Here is a 24,259-nt window from a genome sequence, read left to right on the forward strand (position 1 = left end):
ATTCTGTGATTCTGTGATTCTGTAATTTGCTAATGCCCATTTAATCCTAAAGTTAAGCTTGACAATAAAGGGGAAAACAAACTGCGTTTGAGTGGAGGAGGTTAGGTAATCGAGTTGGGTCCAAGGGAGACATCTTAGGCAGATCCCCACAACAGATTATCAGTTATCGCCTCAGTTGCAAGTACAATATATGGTCACATTTGGGGCTTTATCATGTTACTATACCTCATGTAAACTTGTCTGACTGACTTAGTAGTTTATTTTCTTAACTTTCTAATACCTCACTCTTTCATATACGTGCACATGCATGCGCACATGCGTGCACACACACACACACACACACGCACACTTTTGTCTCTGGGAGGTGTAGGTTTTAACTGTCAGGATTTCTGGAAGCTGCCAGACCAATGCTTTTTTCCCTAGACATGACACGAAATCCTCACACATCACCCATTGCCACCCTTGAAATGAGGTAAGAAAGAAAACTGTGTTAGGATTACCCCTATCTACTTCCAAGATGTGCACACGTCTTTAGTTTATTCTGTTGCAACCCCATTTAAACAGCTCCTACCATCCTKAAGTTACTGTATTCAGTGCCAAAGTACAGGCCCATTTCTCTGAGCTGCACAACTACATAAGCAGCACTCAAATCCTGTTGTCAGTGCAGGGTAAGGGAATGTTGTTTCAGCTGAATGTAAAAAAAAAAGTTATTTAAGGAAGCTCTATTAAAAAAATGTTGTTTAGACAGCAAGCTTAAGTATGCAGTGTTAGAGTCATTATTGTCTGTGCAACTTCAGTACTGATGTCTTGTGTGTTTGCATTATAATACAATCTTTAACTCCAGGATCACATACTGAATTCCCCATCAGCCAGCTGCTCCACAGTGCACAGAATACACTCACAAGGAAGCAGACAAAGCTGGAGCAGACAAGTATAAATCTATTATTTCTGAATTTCTGCATGCTCAGCTATGCCAGCTAAGTACTGTCGCTCCTCATCTGTTTTGGTATGCACAAGACTTTTCAGTAAGTAAATTGTTTCCTTAAGTAGAAACCCTTTTCACTTGAAGTAGTCTCAGAACTTGCCTATTTGCTTCAAGTAAGACTATTTAAGGCAACAGAATAGCACTTGTACCAAAGTATCAGCTTGCCTTACACTGATTTGTAGACAGCAAGAAGTTTGTATTTTAAGAAGAATCAATAGCATGAATAACAATTTTCTGAAAACTACAATCACCATTCTGTAGTGTTTCTTGAAGTTTAAAACTAAAAAATCCAATGATTTTTAGGAGTACAACAAAATACTTAGGAACTACAGCATCTTCCTCATGACCATGGATATAAATAACAGCATAGTCCTACAGGTATTGAAAGCATAAAAATTAAAAACAGAGAACAAAGAAATCCTAAAATGGGCAGAGACAGTCTTTCAAAGCAGCATTACACAAAGACTGAATTTCAAAAACACCCTGTCTTACTCAGACACAAAGTAACATTTAGTTCCTACCGGATCTGTCACATTTTCTTCCCCACATTCATAAACCATGGAGAAGCATTATGAATTTATTATGAGTGCCCAGTTAATCAAATTAAGATTGAAATTAAGAGAAGAGAAAGAAAAAGCAGGTCTGGGAGAGCAAGACAATTTCAATGGGAAAAAGCTCTAGCATGTAATTTTTCATTTCTGGTGTACTCGATATAGATAAGAGAATAGTCATACCAAAGGTCACAAGCTTGAAAAACATTTACTTGTCCCTTCCTTCCTCTCTTTTAAGTGGCAAGTATGGAAACAGCATGGAAGAGGCTAAAACAATGCTTCCTTCTCACCACCCCTGTAACATGGTTACCCCGTACAAAGCCGGTTTCTGGCTGGTAGGAGTTTGATACCAGCCTCCCACTTGCTTATCTACAGTATACAGATTTTTACACTGTATCCATCTCCATGGTATCCAAGAGCCTCTTCACATTGCTCTCCTCCCACTTTCTCCCCATTCCATTTCTCTGCTCCCTAGGGAGAACATGACACGAGAATTCCTCAGCAAAATTGTCACCTTTCCCTCTACATGTGTCTCCTTTCCCCTGCTCCCTTTCTTCATTTGCATGCTGTAATCCACATCTTAGTACTTAAAATGCCTTACTTTTCAGAGATTTTTCTTTAATTTTACAGACAAACCCTGGATTTTTTTTCGTGGTGTGCAACTCTGCCTAGACAGACAATTTGAGTGAGAATCTTCATCCAGATCAGACCTGAAGTGATTGGAGCTATAGAAATCAAAACCTGACAGCAGCTGTAGGACTCCACATAAAAAAACAACAACAACAACAACAAAAACATAGAGAATGGAATATTTAGAGCATACGTCTTTTTCCTTAACAAAAGAGAAACAGGTATCAATTATATTAAGCTGAAGATTTAACCTTCAATTCTTTCATAAGCTCCTAGCTGGGAGCTAAGCAATTGCAATACTAAATTAAAAATGGTCTTTCATAGATGCAGAAATAGAATAAATACTACAGCAGGTAGCATGTCCTTAATGTCAAGGTGCTTCCCTAGCAGTACCCAAATTAGCTCTGGTCTACAGTATAGAGCTATGCTTTCAAACGTATCAGGAGCAAATCTTAGATCATAGTGTCGATTGAAAGATTCCTCAAATGAAGTGAAAAATTCTAACTGATGTCAGTGAATATTGATCAGGACCTACTTATGACTGTTTTCTTTACAACTTGCTACGCTTAGGGGCACGTGTAAATAACTATCATAATTAATGTTCAAATTTGTATCTGTATTTATGTTACATAGATATGCAGAAAGCTTCTCAGAGCAGCACAGAGTAGTTTACAGTTTACTAAAGTTCATATTTTTATATCTATGTTTGGGAAATTTCCTTGATTTCATAATATAACAAAACATTTGAGGCTTTTTGAGTGTTCAGCATGAAATACTTAGAATGTTTTAATAGGAAGTAGAATTAATTCCTACAAAATCGTTTTAAGTTTGGAAAGTTAACCCCTAACACAACTAAAAAAAAAAAAAACACACACAGAGAACCTGAAGCATGTGAAGCAAAATAATTCTACTATGGAAAAATGCCTCTGTGAAATTGATATCTTAAAAGAATCTGCTGCATGAATGTGTTCAGACCTCCCTATGGTACTGAATGATAAAGACATTCTGCCTGCTTACTACTCTAGATGTAATTGTACTGGTAATATAGCCACAGGAGAGGGAGCTGGATACTATTTTCTCTTGTCTGTTTAAATTTATGTTTACTAAATCACAAACCGTTGCTGAGAAGTAAGTCAACTGAAAATGAATGTTTCACAGGTCCAAAATTACAGAACACCCCAAATAAGTCAGAGTGCTTGTATAGATAAAATTCAAGGCAGAAGTCGATGTGAAGAATTTTTACTGTGTATTATAACTTGCCAGAAGAAAACACCTCAATGTGATTTTTAGGTCCCAAAGGGAGATGTGGATATTTGTCTCTGCTTTATACATCTTAGCAACCCAGTAATTCCAAAGGCTGCAAAGTCAGGATACAGCCTTATGGCCATGCGAACCTTGCAGGCCATGTACATGGATGGCCCTTGTGCTCATGTCCTCATGTGCTCATGTCCCCATGTGCTCATGAAGAGGCACTTCCAAGCACTGCCTCTTAGATAACCCTTCTTCTCTCTTGACCTTCTTTCCACAGCAAATTATTACACTTAGCATGTGACACATTTTGATTCTAGGAATATGGTAATRGTCAGAAGAATATGTATCAAAGTTACAGTGGACAAAGACATGTGAGTTTATAGATTTAAAGTTATAGAGCAAACATATTTCAGAACTGAGCCTTACTCATGCAGTGATGATTTCATAATCAAAGAAACCAAGGAAACAGTCCTAGGGCACAGTTATCCCCTAAAGTGTCCCTTGCATCTTCTGCTGGAGCAGTACATTACTGGGAAGAATAGTTTAGATGTTTGGGTTGATCCGGTAAGACAGTTCCTATCCTTTTGTCCTTCAAATGTTGCATYGTTTCTTTTAAAAAGGTAGGCACATCCTAGACACTGCTATCTCCACTGCTATGTATTAAGCATTGCTGCCTTCCTACCATCCTCGCAAATCTAGTGGAAGAAATTTTAATTGCTTTCAATCTAAGGATCATATTTCATTACATCACTTTATTTGCTTTTCCTTATTTTCATCTCAGGGCTTTTGTTTTAGGGAAGATTTCTTCATCAACTGCTATAGAGATGTTTTGAGATAATGTTTGCAAACAGCTAGATCTTAAAAACATTTGAAACTAAGCACTAACTCTCTCTGCTGCAATCTCACTTCTCTGAATGTCTCTTGCTGCCTCTTGTCATTACAGGAGCATATTCTATTTTGGTTTCCTTTTTATTATTAAGTTTTCTTCACTTTTCGATTCCATACTTGAGGATGCTAGACGTTTCTGTTCCCACTGACCCTCTTAAAAGGAGAAGGTCCTACTTTGGAACCTAGCCCCTGCTTGTTGTTTAAGCAAAAAGGAAATATTCAGGATTTGGGATTCAGGAAGCCAGCTATCTAACATGCCAGAAAGGTATCTGCTCTCAGAAGGGGAATGAGAAGGAATCAAGCTTTCCTGTTCTCAAGCTGTTGCATAATATGAACTATTATAAATCAAAGGTGGTTTGCCATTATAGCATGACCATATTTCTTCTTTCAGAGCAGACAAGTTCTTCTAAACAGGTGCTGAAACATTGCATCAAGCTATTGCATTTCAGCTTCCTAACAACATGCATTGGGTTCAACTTACAAGAAGCTAAATCTGACCTTCATTCCACTGTCACAAGCATAATTATATTTTGCTATGCTTTTTAAGGGGTCATATCAACAAACATTTGGTATCATTTCAGTTCCTAAGGTACCCAAAAGCAACCTGAGATTGCCAGTGGTTTTTTTCTGAGTATTACTTGAAGATGTTATTGATACAACACTCACTGGGATCAGCAGCAGTTACTGATAAAATCAGGCTTTAAAACAGCTGGCTCTTGAGGAAGAGAGCAGCAGAGTCTGCTGCTGCTCTGCCCTCCCAGGGCTCACCCCAACCTATGCATATCCCGTGCCTGAGCAACATTGACTCCATTCATAATGGCACAGCTAACTCCAGCTCTCATTACTCATGTAGAAAATATTTAGACTCCAATTTTTAGTGTATCTGGTGTTGCTRAAAATAGTAGAGATTTTGCAAGAGCTTTCAATCCTTCGCTGCTAGCTGCCAGTTTCCCTGCCCACCCCAGGAAGCGACCGTCAGCGTGGCTCCTGAGGAGCTCCACGCTGCCGGAGCGGCAGGCTGCCCCCAAACGCCTCCCACCTGCAGCGCCTCCCGGATGAGGCCTGCCTTGTCAGTTCATTTCATTGTATTCTGGTGAGATGTCCCAGGCTTGTCCAATTATGTCTCTTCAAGATTTTACTAGGCTGCTGTTGTCCAATATCCAATTTCAAGAACACACTGGTGAACTTTCATAGCAATTTAATGTCAAAATAGAACTTGCTAATGATTCATCTGTTTTGTTTTTTTTTAATACAAGTATTTTTTTCTCTTATCATCCTCTACCTTATTCCACCATTCCCAATTAAGTATCAAGAACATAAATAAAACATGGAGATTTTGTTGAAAAGACAAGTTTTACTGAAAAAAGGACAAATCATATGCATAGTAGCATATCAAATATGTTCATATCATTCAACATATTTATCATATCATATTTAAATATGCATATTGTCTCCTTTTCTTATTCAGTAAAAGAAAATGGGTTAAAGAAGATAAATCTCAGATATATTCCAAAAATATTACAATCTACATACATGTATTCTTTCAGATTGTTTTATGTCTCAACAAAAATGAAAATTTTCTAAGCCCATTGCCATGATTAAAGGAAGTACTGATACCAACAACAGAAGTAATGTTTCTTTAGCAAAGGGCTTTCAACTAAAAGTGACAGAGGATTTAGGTAATGAGGAACCCACTGAATACATAATCCATTTTCTATATCTGACTGAAAATCAAATAAGGGAAAGCAACCCTAGAAGAATATTTTTAAAGGATCTCAGATAGCATAGCTAAGCTCCATACACTAACATAAGCTTTGTTATTTCTGTTACCATGCAGCCATCAAAATCACCATGACAAGTTAAGCTCAAAGACAAGTTTGAAAGTTACCTCACTTTTTGATGACCCAGGAAAGGAAACATGATCATCACTATGACAGATTTCAGGTTCATGTCAGCAGTAAGATGAATTAGAATTGTCCCATGATTAACAATCACTTATAAACATGAAATCTTTTAGAAGTTATCATCACGTAAAGTATACTCCCTCCACATAGCTTTTATAGAAACATAATATGCAGAGTGAATAGACAAAAAAAAATCATGTATTCTGAAAGTTTGCAACATATCCTGTTCTGAAGTGATCCAAAATAATGTCTTAAGACAGTCTTTTCCCTATTTAATAGTGTAAGAAAATAATGGTCAACAGCCACAAACCCTATTTCCTTCTGACTTCCTCTTCAGTATTTAGACTCTCCGAGAACAATAACCTTCCAAAAAAGCAGCCACCTTTTTATCTTTCACTTTTCAGAAGAGTGCAGCCCTTACTGGCATGACAAGACCTTGCTATAGTGATCCATACATCTGTGACCTCCAGGTCCAATTATAATTGGCTGCACTTATGAGACAATCCACAAATTATTTAAGACGCCTCAGACTAAACATAGCATGATAAATACAGGTCCTTTGGGAACGCATCAGTTTGATGTTGAAATAATTGCACTGTTGATCAAATCTAGACCTTCAAAAATCTGGAACAAGCAATGCCGAAGTCCATGACCTCCTAAAACATCTCTGATTCTAAGAGATGATGATGCCCTCAAAAGGAYAGAGTAACACTGCTGRGAGGAAGAGACCAAGACTTTCCGTTGATTCTGTAATTCTTTTTTTGAAATGAAAAAGAAGAGGAGAATAAATTTCAGGACAAACCCAGCTGTACTTTCAACTTTCCTTCAAAGCAATATTTCTAACCCACTTATCAGACATGTACAATCATTGTACTACATATAAAGCAACCAAACTAAACAAACTCAATTTCATTTCCAATCAGGTGCAGAAACACAGGGAAGACATAGAGAAGACAAAGAGACTTTGAACCACATCCAGCTACCTAAAAACATATGCAAAGTAAATGAGAAACAGGCTTCGGTATAAACCAGATATCACAATTTTTTTTTCCATCTGTTACCAGCATCAGCAGCAGTAGCATCTCCTTCCTAATGGCCATACCTAGACGCAAGATAGCTTACTCTCTGGTGTGGCTCATGTGGATCATGGATCAGAAATACCTGTAGTAAGCCACTAATATTGCAAAGGTTGGTCACAAATTTCCATGGAGTCTCTGCAGGGGCAGAAGTCCAAGCGTCATATTGCACAGAAGGAGGGATGACTGGAGACTATCCTAGGATGGGGGCGGACTGGGACACTCACAAAGGTGGAGGCTGGTAGCTAGTGATTTCCAGAGCTTGGAAGGTGACTGAGCCTGATGAACAGGTCAAGAAAAGAAAGTAATGGGTAATAATGTTTGATTATTCCCTGCTGTGGGGGACAGTGACACTAATCTGCTGACCAGATCAACTGTCTCAGGAGTTTGCTGCTTGCCCAGAGACCTGATCCTGGATGTCACAGAGCAATTGCTGAGATTCACCCAGCCTCTGGGCTACACCCTTGAGATGCTTATCTGCACTGGGCTGGGTGGGATGCATTCAAGGGTGCTGATAGAGCTGGCTGGTGTTACTGTGAGTCCTTGCTCTGTCATCTTTGAAAGGTGGTGGCAACCAGGAGGAGTCCTGAGAGAGAGGAGAGAAGGCTAAGGAGGAATCTAAGTCCACTTCCAAATCTAAAAGGGTTATAGGGAAGATAGAGCCAGACTCTTCTCATAGGTTGCACAGTGAAGGGACAAGAGGCAACACTTGCAAACTGTAGCAAAGGAAATTCTGACTGGACATCAGGAAAAATATCCCAGAGAGGCTGTGAAATCTCCATCCCTGGAAATTTTCAAAACTCATCTGTGTAAAGACCTGAGCAACCTGCTCTAACTTAGAAATTAGCCCTGCGCTGACTAGGGAGTTGGACTAGATGCGCTCTAAAAAAGTCTCTTCCAACCTAAATTATTCTGCAATTCTAATATAGCACACAATACACTATTGCACTCAAATATCCCACTAAGATACAACATTATAACTCAACAGTTCTTCCTTCCCCTCTAAAATTTATTTATAACAAACATATGTAATTTCTGTTTCTACTAATGAATCTTAGATTTGAATAATGAATGCATTTACATCCACATGCAAAAAACAAAATCCAAAAACCTGACAGAAGCATAGCAACTTTAGGAATCAGTTAGAGCTATTCCCTCAGAAGTTATAAAGTAGTCACCCCATGGCTACAATTGATAACAAATTTAAGAGTGAGCTACGCAGAATGATTTGGGGCAAGACATTGTTTATAAAAATAAATCTTTCCTGAGTTACTATGATTTATCTACCTTTAAGCATCTGACTGTGTTTTGAGCAAATCAGAAAAAATTCTCAAGCTTGCTATCTATATTTATTTGACTAGAACAAACATCTACATTTTAGTTCTCTAAAATACAAAAAATGATAGTAATAGTTCTTTTTTCCCCTGTATTTATATACTATATACAAAGTATATATGTACCTTACAATGCCTAGACTACGAGGTCTCCTAGTTGGAGATTAAGGTACTACAGTGGTATAGACAAATGATACATTTGTATGTGAGAGAGCGGTCCTCCAGGGAAAAGGCCGCGCTGGTATTATACTTGTTATTGTGGTGCCATAAGGCTCCCCACTGAAATGACAACATGGTTTGTGCTGATAAAAGTTAGTATGGAGTAAGGCTACAGCAAATCATGATAAATATTTTCAGCCTAGAGAATTTTAAATCCTTTAACAGATAGGTCCTGGCCACTTCAAAGCACTCTTCACTTACTGATGTCAGCTGACAGACTGCTGGCAGACACGCTGCAGATACAGATGCTGGATTCCCTGCAACAGAGGGCTCTTGCCTCGTAAACTATTTCTCCTGAACAGAAGTCTGAGTCCTCATCAGGGGCCACAGTGAATCCTAAATGCTAAACTGCTCTTTTCACAGGGCTCAGAGTTGAATCCCCATCAGAGAGACACGGCTGAGCCTGCATCAGCCTGCAACAGAAATACACAGAGGAAAAAAATCTTTCCGACTAAGGAAAGGTCTCCCCTGCGAGCACTCCCCAACAAGCGCTGTGGACGTGGAAGTGCCTGGCGATCGCCGAGAGGGCTGGCCCTCACGGTGCTGATGGACACTGTGCGGTTGCTGACTCACTGGGCAGTAGTTAACCCCTCAAAGGTTTTATTAGAGAAATGATGATATATTCTCCTTACTTCCATCTCACCCACATACTGCTGAACAAAACCAGCCATGCCTTGCCCGCCCCCAGGTTTCTGGGGGGAGAATGCAGTGGAATATGTTTATATTGTGGCTTGCCACATGAAGTCTTTTTAATTCACAACTTTAATAAATTATGTGATTCAAGTGCATCTCTTATTAAGATAATAATAATATACACAAAATTTTGGCAGTGAATCTTGAGTGTTATTTCTGCTTACATGGAACTGGAATCTTCAAGATTTTGATACCTGTATTTGCACTGAAGAAGCATAGAATTAAACATGTAGAATAGAGTAACAGTCCTTCCCTGCATTGTTAGAAACAAACTAATCCTCATTAAAAATTAAACTTTATGGTTTTGTACTAGGACTTGACAACAAAACTATCCCAATGGCCTGCTTTATTTTACTGTGTAGGAGTCACATATGTACAAGGGAAATTCAAAAGTTATAAGTAATGCAAGAGAGGATATTTTAAGTATAGCTGTTATCACAAAAAATATCAACATCCTAACTTTATTTGCATTTATGGTCCTGATAGCACAGACCTTTCTCACTGTGAATCAAAGAATAATTCATGTATCAGAAGTGGTGATAACTTGAACTAGCAAAGAAGTCCTCTACTACTTTACAATTCATTAGTAGTTTAACTTTGATATATGGTCGATTTTAGAAGCTATTCAGTAATTCAAGCTCATTAATATTAATAGCTAAGAAATAGAAGTCACCTATGTAAGTGGGTGCAAGTGAAATCCTCACTGTATTAGGACCAGAGTATACCTATTAAAATTATCCAATATTATATTTCAAAGGTAGCTTTTAAACTTTTGTCACTTCGGGGAAGTTGAGAATATAAAACAGTATCTAAACATAAGTAGTATTCTCTRTCTTCAGTGGGGCAATTGCAGAGATGAATCAGATGTCTGCATTTGTATCTAGCTATTTCCTCTGGCCAGGTGAAAGCCTGAAAACTGGAAAACAGCCATACTGTTTCCAAAGACTGCTTCTTCTAAAGTGTCCTTCTCTGAAAGTCAAGTCCATTTGATCATCTTTTGGCCCAAACACTATCTGAGGTAGCAGTACACTACAGAATACATGCATATGCAGAACAGAACTGGGACATTTCACTCCTGATGGACAACTGCAAGTGATGGCAGAAAAACAGAGAAGAAGGAAGGGTTATTTTTGGGAATACTTATTTCACAGATTTAGGTTACACAAATCTTTCATGCAAAGAGAACAAACAGACAGAGATGCCTGAGCCTTGTTCATGCCCTGAGCAATGTTTGATAGCACAGAGGATTATAGATTTCAGAACACGAATTGACTACCCACACCTTCTTCCCCAACAAGCAGGCATTCTTATGGAAATAACCGCTTTCTCTTTTAAACCAAAAATTTGTCTTTATTACCCATGTTTCATTCAATATTGAACAATATTATATATTGCAAGCCCCAGTCATTTGGGGAGATTTTGCTGAAGGTGGCGTAAATTAAGGATAGGTCTCAGTAGGCAGGGTATCATTTTTCTATTCCAGTTGAAGAGATTTGCTTCTGGCAAGGACTTTTGAGGAAGGAGACTGCATAATTTGTGCAGTCAGTTCTTGAGAACACAAAATAGGAAGAGCAGCAGGGCAGTTTTAATCTGGGAGCTGATGATACCACACTGTTAAAACTATGTAGGTTCCATAGGCTATTCAGATCTACAGACAGCTTGGGGTCTACATACCACTTGGTGACCCAAAGATATATTCACAGAAAGGATTTTGAGGCCTACAAAGGTAAAAAAAAGCATAGATCCAAAACCTGCCAAAAGGTCCCCCCTAACCTTACCAGTGCCTAGTTTTCTACAGGTTATGCTCCTCCAGCATTGTGGAAGGGGCCCAAAGGGAGCAAGGGAATCTACCAGTGTGTTACCAAAGTTAGCTGTCACCAAAGACCTAACCTGTACTGGGACAGTCTTAAACTGAGTACTGGAGGCGATGGTGCTGTCTCACCTCTTAAGGAAAAGGTTAAGGTGGCACAACTTATCTAGAATATTGGAGATCCAGCTGCAAGTCAAACCTCTGCCAAATACAGATAATATCCTATTATCTTTTAAAAGGCTGCTATGTTTATTTGTCTAAGAGTTATTATGAGATGAGATTCATCATTTCTGACAAAGATTCTCCATTTTGCACAATTAGCTTAACGTTAGGCAGCCCACAAAGAGCTCTACAATTTAGTGGTTAGAGGACTTGATAAAAAGAACAAGTTCCATCCTGTGGAGGGTCATGACAGGGTTAAACTGGTGGAAAGTTGCAAGTAGCAAGCAACAGGAGCCTCAGACAAACATACCCAAGGACACCGGTGCAGGTGGGAACGATACATCCTGAGAAAGTACAGATAAACTAGCAGAAGCCAGCGGGAACCAAGGTTAAGGGCAAGACAGCCCTTCCAAACAAGTAGCAGAGTACAAGGCATGACCGCTGCGTGCGTGATCGGTGCAATGATTGGCTACCTGTGACATAATCTGCATGGTGATTGGCCTAGCAAAGTGTGTCTGTGAAACCGCTGAAGCAGCTAACTTTTTAAATATGCTCAGAAATAAACAATAAATGTCTCAGGACGCAAACCCTCCTGAGTCCGTGCCATTCATCCGCCACACCAGCCTGTACGCTAATACTCATTTAAGTACTTTTTTTAAAGCATTTTTTTATTGGCCTTTTTCTTTTTTTTTTTTGTGATGCTTTTGTAGCTTTCCTTCGCCATCAGAGAAATAAGTACTTGTGAAACAGTAGGAGAGCATTTTTTTGTTGGTAACTGTATACATATAATGACAGCGCTTTTACATATGTGCTTTCCTAACTATAAGCTGAAATAAATGTAGTTTTTGAGAGTTGTTTTTTTTCTTGCTGTCTTGGCTATCCAGTTGAAAATTGGTTGTTTTCAGTCTGTTTATTTTAATTCTTCCTTTCATGTTGGTTTCAAGAAAATGTCACTTCCTGAGAACAAAAGGTTAAGACGCAATGCTGAACTATACAACCAGTCTGCTTGACAAATCTAGTCCACTGAAAATATTAAAGAATGAGCAACCTGACTAGTAGATAAGCTGTCTCCATTGGCATATTCTCCTGTTTCAGCATTTTAATTATTCTCATGGGTCATCCAATCTTCAGACACTTCAGCAATGATGTTACCTCATCACTGGTATACACCAGCAATTTCATTTTTCCAGGAACTGAACTCTGCCTCTTCAAACCAGAATCTAGAATTAGCAATGAAATTGCTTGAGCCTGTTCCAATAGCGCTGTTCCGAAAAAATACTACAAGGCTCTGCCATTCACCATTTTACTGCTTACTCCAGCCAAATGCTATTAAGAAAGCTATCAAAAATGTTATTTTGATACCAGCCAACCTTCCAAAGTTTCATTTATTTACCCAAACATTCTGAAAGACATTTAAGAAAACCGTAGTGTGCGACTGAAATGTTGGGTGTGGTTCCTGAATGAGTGACTATCATTGAAAAATGCTTGTCATATCCCCAGATCATAATGGAATAAAATTTTGCAGAATATTTCCTACTTGGAGTTAATAGCGAGTACACAACTGGACTCTTCTGACTCTTAAGGGAAGAAATAGTATAAGATCTCACTGGATTTCAGACCCCTGCCTTAGATTGGTATTTATTATTCAAACACAAAAAGTCAGGTGGTAACTGAATCTGCAATGCCCAGAGTATACAATATGAAAAGTTGGGGGTTTGCTGCAATCAATAAAGATAGCACAGAAATCAGTATGTAATCAAATGCTATGAAACGTTGGGGGTTTCAAAACATCACTGCAGAATTTTGAAATTTATTTTACTCTTTTTCATTTTCCTATGACTATTTTATAYTATTTCATGGCAGTAGTGGCAATTCATTTTGTTGAACTATCTCATTACAACACCAAAAGGAGACATTTTGAGCTAGAAGACAGAGCAAAGACATTACTGTTACGTGACATTATGTAGAAATTCATATCATTGCAAATTTTAAAAAATAGGTGTTAAATAAAATTAAGGTTTTCAAATAAAAATTACTATTTTAATACCCATAGATATTTCCCTTTGACTCAGCTCCAGGAAAGGATGTTCTTTTCAATACCATACTGAATTATGTGACAGGTAAGTAAACGTCTCCTATCTTTCATAGGTAACCTGCTATTTCCTGTCCATTTATTCATATCTAAGATAACGAGTCTAGGAGGAAATAGCAAGATTATGTATATGATCATATAAGAAAATATTTTTTTTTTCTGAATTGTGTTACTAATGAAAAAACATCTGAAGAAATCCCTCCTATTCACTTATATATAAAAAAATAATTCTTGATGTAACCTCTTCAAGTTCATGGATACGATATAGTCCATTCCTGATCATAAAGAAAATAGCTTGAATGCTGGTCCACTTCCCGGTGCTGGAATTCTGACTGAAATGTATTGTGCACTTCTCATCCTTAATAACAAAGAACAATGTGAAATGGGAAACAGACACTTGGCATTCTTTGCATGAAATCAGATGCTTAAAAACAAGAGATATTGAAAGTCTGAACATGGTTATAGATTTAACAACTAGTATTGGGGGGAAACAAAGGAATAAGCCTTTGTTTAAGGTATTTGCACAGCAATGTCAACACAGTAACAGTTACAGAAATCAATATACACCTGGAGGAAATATAACAAAATTGTATTAATTGAGCCACAAAACACTAGGATAAATATTCCAGGGTTCTGCTGTGTTTGCTCTTTGACTCAGCACAATGATGCTTTATTGGAGCACAGATGTGCTCATTTGAGTTTAATATTTAGTTGTGATTAATATCCATTCACAAGTCACTGACTATATCCTGATTCAGCAGTCTGTCCACATTTAATCACATGCTTAACTTTTTAAGTAYGTGCTTTAGTGCTTTGCCGGATTACAACCAGATGTTTTTACTAGTAAATCTATTTCTAAATTAATATTTTTTTAAATAAGTGAATCTAGTAACATTTGCCACATATATGTTTAGGTTACAACTTCAAAACCAACATGTATGAGCATTTCAGCTGAAAAATTTAATGTAGAGAACATAATGCAAAAAGTAAACATTTATCCATGTTCACTACCATTTGGTAGCTATATAGCTGTGATGCTGTCATTAATATCTATACATTTTGTATGTTTTTCATTCACTGCATCACACTACAGGTGCTAGCACACCTCATAGTTGCCCCAAACATAGTTTATTATGTCTTTGAGATTTTGGAGCCTTTTGCTGAGAAACAGAAATACCATATTGGATAGCTGAACATTATAATTGATTGGCAACTGATTAGCTTATGGAATCAGTAAGCAGAGCTTTGAATACTGGTATTAAAATAAGAATGAATTTCTAAATTTCTTTGCAAATGCAAAACTCATAGAATATACTGCTGATCTCCAATTGCTAGTATCCTATACTGTGAAAAAACCTTCAGCACTGTTAGAAATGATGATTACTCTTTCATTCAAGAATACTTTGCTCATATGGCTAAAGAAAAGTTCTGAACAATTTGGTCAATAGCTTTATGTTTTAGAGTCTAAGGGTAAGATTCCTCCTTCAGGTACTGCTTTGAGAAAACGATGATACATAACATTCACTAAATCAGAAGCAGTCCCTTGAGGATGCCCTGCAACAGCAGCACCACTTCTGCTGGCTCAGTTACCTGGAGCCAGTGGGCTCAGAGTAAGACGATAGGAACTGACGAGGGTATAATGGAAAAGAGGAATATACCATTTATATTCCTGTATGTGTAAGTCTGTACAAAATCTGGGTGTATGCATTTTATCTGAATGTATTTGCATTTTGTTTTCTAATTGCCTTATTTATCATTTTTAAACTAACGCTAGCCATACTTACTATATTTTATTGATGCCCACTAATACAAACGAGATCAGAATGTGGCCCTACTCTCTAAAGAACCACAGCATTGGAGGAAATACAGAACAAAAAGGAACATGTGCTGCACCATCCCTCGAATCTGGAGGATAGTTCCCTGTTCCCTGCTGCTTTGCCCAGCTCCACAAAACAAAGAAGCAAAAACATAAATTTCAAATAATTCACCAATCAAACTTGGCTCTATCAGTGATGCAAAATAATAGTTACCAAAATATAACAGCTAGACCATAAAAATAAATCAAATTAACCCAGTATTTTTTAACAGTATCAGTACATTACTAATGATATTTATTCCAGTAACAGCTAGGAATAATAACCTTTTGTTTTTCTAATTTACACAGAAAAGTTCTGATTTACTACAGWGAAGGATATTACAACAGACTAGTGGTGTTTTTTCAATGAGAGCCRATCAGGTAAACAAGAAAACAGAAGATACAGATGCATAGCCTACAATACTGCCATACCGTGCTTTCTCATGCTTCAGAAAAGCATTATCAATCAGTTTGTGCTTTTTCCAAAAACACAATTAGCTTTTATACTTCCATGTACACCTTTACATTCTGCATGGTATCCTAGATATGTTATTCAATAAACCCTAAAAATAGCAGTGTAAGTAGACAAAACAGTAACTCCTTAGTCTTTCCACATTTTTAAACTGATTAGACAGCATTATAGCTTTCACAGCAGCAAATACTATAATTATGTCTATCAATTTCATTATAATTTCACTGTTTTCATGTGCTCATTCTCCTTCTTCAAAGTTATCCTTCTATAGCTGATTTCATCCAAAACAGCAYCTGGGATGCTTAATTATAATTTGAGTTTTATTGTGGCTGCTGCTTTTGGAAAGTCTGTAAAAAACCTATTCATCCCTGTGAGTTAGGTATATGGGAAAAAAGAAAACAAAAGTGCTCAAATGCAGAAGTGAGGATGGTTTACCTTGGGAAGGCTATTGTGGTTCCTGCCCCTCACTGCCCACACTATCCTTGTTGTAGAAGTTACATCCACATTAGCTTAGCTATCAGACCATCAAGTAATAGTCGCTGAGCTGCCACAGTTTGCAGCACAGAGTGCTGGAAGGTGATTAAAAGAGACAAGTTGAGCCAGGGCTGCTGCCAGTAGCAGAGGCTCTCCTGTCCTCCTGCCCTCTGCCCTGCCGGCTCCTCTTACACTGGTTCTGCTCCTTGCACAGCTCTGCACAGAGCCCATTCAGTTCGCGGCTGGCAGAMAACAAATCCAGAAATAAATGACTTAATAAACAAATGAATTTTGGCTGCCTTATGGAGCTAGATCAGCCTCAAAGAAAGGGCAGGACCACCTCATCAGGAAAAAGGAGAGGTAAGGCAGAGCAGAACCACCTCATTTTATGGCAGCAGAACCAGTGGCTTGAGAGAGATGAGGTCAGTGTTCTCCTCTGACCTCACCCCAAGTCTAACAAGCACTGATTTCAGCAGGAAACCCTTTTGTTAGGTGTTTAAAAGTTAAATCAAGTCCTTTAGATGGGACTGATCTAGAACTGAGAGGACAATATCCTCAGTGGGAGGAGTGAAGGCGATAAGTACGTAAGGGCAGACCAGGGCAGGTACTCTTTTGCGTGGCTTACCTAATCCAGCTCACAACCTTACTACTTCTTTTGTGAGAAAACTTAAAATAGCTTAAACTTAAAGGATCAAAATTTAAGAGGAAAAGAAAATAGTTACTTTGCAAGAACTAGAGAAAGGCTAGAGTCAGAAGAGTTTTCAGCTGAAACTTTCTGCTTAGTGCCATGAAAAGCAGGAACCTGATCTGGCTGTAATCAAATACTTCTAGGAGAAATCCACATTGGAGTCTTTACATGATCAGCTATACTTTGTCAAGGACAAAGGTCATTTCTCAGAGTATTGATACAGCCAGTAACAATATATTTTTAAAAAAACAAGACCACAGACTAAAAATCAAGTGTCCAGTGAATTAGCTTTATTCAATGATTAGGCTGTGGGTTTTGCCCTCTTTTTCTTTAAAACATACCTGAACTTTTTTCAAATTCCCCAGACAGTGAAACTACTATGTGTGAATGATTCCATCTTATGAACAACTCTTTTTTGTAGTGCTCTGTAAGCATAAAAGGAGCTGAAAAATTATATGCCTGCCTAAGTGGTTATCTCTTACAAGATTGCCAAAGGAATTTATGTGCAGTTTCTGAAATGTGGGTGATGTTATAAACTGTTTCAGCTGAAACACTCAAAAACTTTATGTGTGTGGAGTCTGCTATTTCTGGTAACATTTCAGTCATGCATCCCCCAGGCCAGAGATAGTGGAAGATTATTGCATCCAGATGACATAAATGCAGGTGGAAGGATCTTGAGACAAAAGGTAGGCTAAGGACCAAGCATGACTTGGTAAAGCACTTCACTGTGTTTTTCTGCAAGGAGAACATCTGAAGCAGTGGAATTTCCCTGGATGTCTTCTAGATTTTGTTCAGTGACTATCTAAAGAAAAATACATAAGCTAGTCCGGGAAGCAGGGGTCAGAACAAGCCTCCACTCCCAGAGGAGAGCGCTGAACAGAGGGCTGCAAAGTCAGCATCTTCCTGATCAGCTTTTCTCCTGGAAAGTAGTTAAACTTCAAAAGAAAAGCAGTGCAGAGTTTTTCTTCTCTAAAATGACCCATAGCAGTTAGGCAACTTATTTATAACTCGGGTTTAAACCTCCAAGGGCTGAAAACCTASACTTCCTCAGCTGCAGGGAAGAAAGCTATTATGTAATAAGTTAGGGCTTAGATACACCCCTGTGAATTYGGCTCCCAGAGAGTCACTCAACATCAAGATCCTTTTGGACCTGGACCCAAGAGTCTTAATTGCATTTCCCTGACTGCACTTATCTAATATTTTTCATAAATCAGCTGCTCCAAAGCTGGTCTTATTCTCATACTGCACACAAAAATAATTTTTCTTTAGGCAGTTTGCTCTTGCATTTAATGCTAGATGTTGTAGCATATGGACTTATTTGCAGATAAATTCACAACATCTTATGAAATTCTGGCAATAGAATAACATTCTGCTGTCTGTACTTTGGCCCCAAGAAATCTTCCTGTTCACTAAGTGTAAGTATTACAATATTAAAATAAATATACTTGATCTCTCATTCTGTCATTATAGATTATCATTATGACCTTACACTAATGTGCTATTTTCCACATGTCCAATGACTTACAAGGCTCCCTCATGCCTGGAAACAAGCCATTAAATATGCAACAAAAGCATTACATCTCTCCATTCTCAGTCTAACCATGTATTGCTGAATCTCTGTCCTTTCCTGAGGTTTCTTTGTTTTCCAGAAACCAAGGGCTGTAGTTACAAAACCCTAATGTAGCTGGTCCTTTTTTCTCTACAACATCCCATGTAAGACAGCAGAGGACAGCAAAAACACATCTTCAAAGTCATAAATAAACAGACTCACTTTTTAAAATGTTGTATTAGTCAGATAGTTCTCTGGAAGAGGAAATCAGCAACAGCTCTTTAACAGTTCTTTGTGGTTTAGAACTCCTCTGATCCAAAGTACTGATAGCAGCTGAACTGTTAATGCATATTATCTAGAGAGGAGAATTGAGCAGACTTGTCCTTCACTATTCTTTTTTTGCTCACAAATGCTCCAAATTACAAAGTCCTGATCCTATGCTCCAGATGGGAGAGCACYGAGGAGCACACCATGGCTCACTCTCTACTTATGTGTTTCAGTTTCTGTCCAACAAACAGTGAAGATCTGGCCTGGGTATTCAATTGAAGAGGCTGGGAAATGCTCCAAAATCCCCCAGTTCAGCTGTACCCAAAGAAGCTCTTATGGTTATATTTGTTACTTTTAGCATCCCTTGCAGTCCCTACTGACACACATCTCACACTGATTTTGAAGGGGAATCAATACAATACAATACAATGTATGAATCCATACAACAGAACTGATACTTTCATCGCACTGGTCTTATGCTTTTATAAATCTAAGCACCTTTAGCCCTTCCATTCCAGCATATTGGCTAGAAACAGGTGTTTTGGCTACGTAATTTTTGGTAGCAGCTGTTGTTTGAACTCTACTAAATTAGCTACTCATGCAAGGTACGTGGGAAGGCTGTTGAGAGAAAACACTGATAAGAAATGAATGGGTGGATAGAAGGGTTTTGTACAACATTTGCAGCTGGCAGCAAGAAGCCTCGAGGAGATATTTGTTCTATGAGCCTGGAGGTGGTATTTGTTTCCTACGTGGAAAAAATTGTGATGCAAAGTAGAAGAAAAAGGCAYGAGAGAGAAACAACTTAGGGTATATTTATAGTGCATAGTCCATGTTGCTATAGCCCAGTCAGAGCTAGCTCAGGTGCAGCTCCACTTTGCTCGTGGTAGGCGGTACACAAGACCCCAGTAGTGCTATGGCTGTAATCACCACCATGGAGGTAGCTTTGGAGGAGGACAGTGACAACTAGCTTGTCCCTTCCTGCTGTGACATGGTAAAAAAACAAGGAGGTGCCTGGTGCAGCATGGGAAATCCCTGACTTTCACATCAAGTGACAAGGCAAGGTGCGCTAGGACACACTGTACTCCATCAATGCCATCAGCAGCACATCGGAGGTTGCTGTAAATGCAGCATAGATCTACCCACAGAGAGCTGTAAAGCAGACAAGGGGGTGCTGGAGGATGAGCAGATCAAGCAGCAAAGGAAGACCTGAGGACAGACCCAGGGCAGGAACCTGTGAACAGGGCTGGGAAGGGAATGCAAATTCTGGAGCCTGACTGTCAGGAGAGCACTGTTCCAAAACAGTGCTGGCTTTCCCACATAAACGCAGCCCTGAGCCCTGATGCTGTTTTTCTTCTCAAAGCAGTTGTCTTACAAGAGAGGAAAGATGCTATAGGGGTAAAGTTATGTATCATATGCTGTCCTCTAAACACCGCTATGATCTGTGAGCTGCCTGGAGGTATCGGTACCTTCCTGCCTATAATAGCTRAATCATCAGCTTTTTTGTCCAACTGAAATGTAGCTTTATAGGCTTGTTCATGACTGTTTTCATCTTAGTGAGTGCTTAATTTGTAGAAATGTTAGGCTACATGTCTTGGTGGTGAGGGACACTAGGATGGTCACGATTTGCTCTAACACAAATGCTAAGAAATAGAGGAACACTTAAGTCTTTGGAAAGGTTGTTATTGCTAAGTACAGAGGAGCAGTATCAGCAGTTAAACAGAAGGTCTTGGGAGATGAGTTCTAACTAGAATTACCTGCAGAGACAATTAGACGCCTCTGCTAAGGAAAAGTCAATGGCATGGAGAGAAAAGTCCTGTTGGAGAATAGAGGAGAGAAATCACACAAAAGTTGCTTAAGATTCAACTGGTGGTAATTCAGGCTAGCAACAAATCTTCAGAATTTTCAGTTTTGACAAAAAAGGTTGAAATTCTAGTGATAATGTTTTCAAGCACCTGTGACACAGGTATGACTCAAAATATACTATACTATTTAAGCTGTTTACCTTGGATTTTGTGCCTTTAACTAAGCTGTATCTGGTATAGCTTATGAGAAACATAAGATAAGTTAAGCATGACATTTACTTTGTTTTAATGCAGATTTGTATTATTTTTACTTAGATTACTTGCCGTAAGGGTGACTTTATATAGACATGCTTTCTCACAGAAAAGAGAACCTTATGATTTGTAAGGTACAATGCTGAAAGGTTAACAGTGTTCAGAGCTGACATCCCCCTCCCAATCATATTTAAACGGTTTCCTCACAGTGGATTGTCTGCCCTTTTGTGCCCTTTCACTATTACCCATGTGGTGTGCGGGTGATGGAAGTAGCATGAGCAGCTTGAAGAGGTGGTGTGGAGTACAAGGGAAGGAAAAAAGCGGCTGCAAAGGTGGTTTCCCACTTTCAGGCATTTCTCTTGGTCGTCATGGCCTCCACTGACTGTTCAGAGATGACATCCAGAAAGTCATAGCACCAGCAGCAGTGGGAGGAGGGCAGGAGGGTCCCACTCCCACCTCCTGGTTCCTCCTCTCCCTGCTCTCCTGCCCTGCTGCACACAACTGGCAAACAGCACTGGCCCTGGTGCTGGCCCCTGGGTACACTACTAGTGACTGGCCTCCAGCTGGACTTCATGCTGCTGATCACAACCCTTTGAGACCATCCATTTAGCCAGTGTTCAACCCATCTCACTGTCCACTTATCTAGCTCGTTCTTTGTCAGCTTTTCTGTGAGAATGTTATGGGAGACAGTGTAAAAAGCCTTGTTAAAGTCGAGATAAACAACATCCCCTGCTCTCTGCTCATCCACCAAGCCAGTTATCTCACTGTAGAAGGCTATGGTTAAGCATGATTTCCCCTTTGTAAAGCCGTGCTGACTACTCCCAATCACCACAACCTTTCAAAGATTACCAAGAGTGGTCTCACAGTGACACTAGCCAGCTCGCTCATCACTCATGGGTGCTTCCCATCAGGTCCCATGGACTTGTTTACGTCCAGTTTGTTTAAGTGTTCCCTAACCTGATCTTCCTCCCTTACGGGTAAGCCCTCCTTGTACCACACTTTCCCCCTGGTCCTAGGGGATTGCAATTCCTGAAGGCCAGTCTTACCCGTAAAGATTGAAGAGAAGAAGCATTCAGTATCTATCTCTACCTTTTCTGTGTCCTTGGTCACCAGAGCCCCTGCCTCATTTAGCAGTGGACCCACATTTTCCCTAGCCTGTTTTTCCATTTATTTGTTTGTTTGTTTGTTTGTTTCAGCCATTTATTGCAAGTTTGAGTTAAACAGCTTCCTACACACAGTTTTTTATATATTTTTTCCCCCCCAGGAGCTTCATGGACATCACTATGAGACTGGAGCCCAACACTTTTTAGTGTGAAGGCTTTAAATAATATGAATTTAAATAAATATGGAAAATTACTATATTTATTCATCTCTTTTTTTTTGGTATTCCTTATTTTCTGTGTTGAAATTTTCAGCCATTCAGTAAGACAACAGAAAGTATAGCATTGCATTGACAACTCTTGTTATTTTGGTCTTCGTAGTTTTTTCTTGAAGACCCAGATCATTAAATCAGGTGACTGCAAAATAATCATGACTTTCACAACTAAAAAGTCTTCTAATTCACAGCATCGCAATGAAAAACTTGAAAACATGAACAAATCAAACCTAAAGGTTCAGAAGTCAAGTAAAAAACAAACTGCAAAAGTATTTTTAAAAAGAAAAAAACCAACATCATTTTTAAACAATCCCATGATTTTTGGAGACTGACTCATGACTTTGTAATGTTTAAAGTTGGCAATACTGATACCCTGTGATTTAGATGACTAATCACACACTGAAAAGCTAATAATCAAAGTAAGCAGTTTGTGAAGTACCCACAGACTAGAAAATATGTATCTCAACTACTCAGCAAAGGCTTATGCATAAATTGACAACAAATAGAATCAGTTTATATAACCGCTTCACAAAGAGAGAAGAGAGCTAATCAGTTAATCAGTTATTTTATTTGTATCACATAATGCTCCCAGCTGCAGTAGTGAGTGTTAACAGGAAAGAATATGGAATAGACAGAAAAAAAGGCTAGTGTCTACGCTAAGCATTCACAGGGAACAGGGAAGTATGTTTAGAGATCAACAAACAAGAGTCAAAATTGATTGAAAGATGACTGCAGTTGCACTGCACACCAGACAAGAAAATACATGGGGGAAGGAAACAAGTTCAAAAGAAAGTCAGGAGAGAAGTGGTYGGCTTGCTTCACAGGAGTAGATCCAAGTGAAGTGTGGAATACGTGGAAGATAACTACGGAAAGAAACAAAGAGAATTAAAGTAGCAGAGAAGATGTCATATTTGAAGAGAGTGGAGGCAACAGGGATAAATCCTGGTCTCTCAGTGGGATTTCTGATTAGACCACTTGTTAGTGTGCAGTAATTCTAAGCTGGCTTCTTTCAAATCTTTTACCTTATCTGACACTAAACAGATAGCAGAAGGAGGTGTATTTAGTGCATGCTCAGTCCCAACTACGTTTCCTAACAAGATGGATTCTTTTCTGAGTAAATACTGCTCATAGCAAAATGACACTCATAAAAGCTAAACCATCTACCAGTATAGATGCTGCTCAAATAGTGTAGTTCCCTCAAAATAAAAATGGAAAGCAATGGTGGCTTATTTAACAATGATATAATTACATACAACTTGAAAATTATTATTTTAAGAAGTTACTGAATAGGAGATGAAGAGAAATGATGAATTKGGTGGGACCTAAACAATTTATTGACTTGGAAAGGCAGAAAAAAAAACAATTTTGAAAAGCAAAGAAGCACTAGGCATTGATATGAGGAAGTATTTTTTGTAGCTACTTTATTGAAAAATATAAAGAACATGCAGCCTTAGTCGACAAATTTATATCTTCTCTATATAAAATTTATATTCTCTTTATCTAAAATTAAATAAGGCTGTTAGTAGTTTGAGAAAATTCTCCTGCAAAGGCATATTTAATTACAAGTCTGCCAAATGGGAGTTTCATTTTCTTTTGAAGAATGTGATATAGACAGGATATTACATTATTAGGAACCCTAGTCTGATCCTGTATGGAAGCTCCTACATCCCTAGAAAGAGAAAAAGGAAGCAACTCACAATTTGAAAATGAAGGTCAGATCAAAGCAAGTAAAAACAGGAAATTGTGGTGAATGAAACAGAATGATACATCTGTATTAGGGCTTTCTATACCAGCTGTCACCTAGCAGCCATCTCCATAATGTCTAAGGTGCTCCATAATTGGAGTGGATACTAAATTTCCAAAGGAGGCTGCAGACTAAACGAAAAAGATGGAGGGACATATTTCATAGCTGTCAGCCAGATAGGCAAGA

The 24,259-nt window shown here is 38.6% G+C and overlaps 1 protein-coding gene across 1 annotated transcript in view; it reads right to left on the bottom strand.

The window, feature by feature from the left end:
• DLGAP2 (DLG associated protein 2) overlaps nt 1–1,545 on the bottom strand; it is a 386,085-nt gene extending 384,540 nt beyond the window's left edge. Inside the window, exons 1-2 of the mRNA XM_026072046.1 lie at nt 1,507–1,545; nt 1,237–1,357 (exon numbers count right to left, since the gene is read on the bottom strand). Coding sequence (XP_025927831.1) covers nt 1,237–1,357; nt 1,507–1,545 — 160 coding nt within the window. The remainder of the gene's footprint in view (nt 1–1,236; nt 1,358–1,506) is intronic.
• Between the last annotated feature and the right edge of the window lie 22,714 nt (nt 1,546–24,259).

The sequence above is a fragment of the Apteryx rowi genome, unplaced genomic scaffold (genome assembly GCF_003343035.1).
Source record: "Apteryx rowi isolate R43461 unplaced genomic scaffold, aptRow1 scaffold_335, whole genome shotgun sequence".
Lineage (NCBI taxonomy): Eukaryota > Metazoa > Chordata > Aves > Apterygiformes > Apterygidae > Apteryx > Apteryx rowi.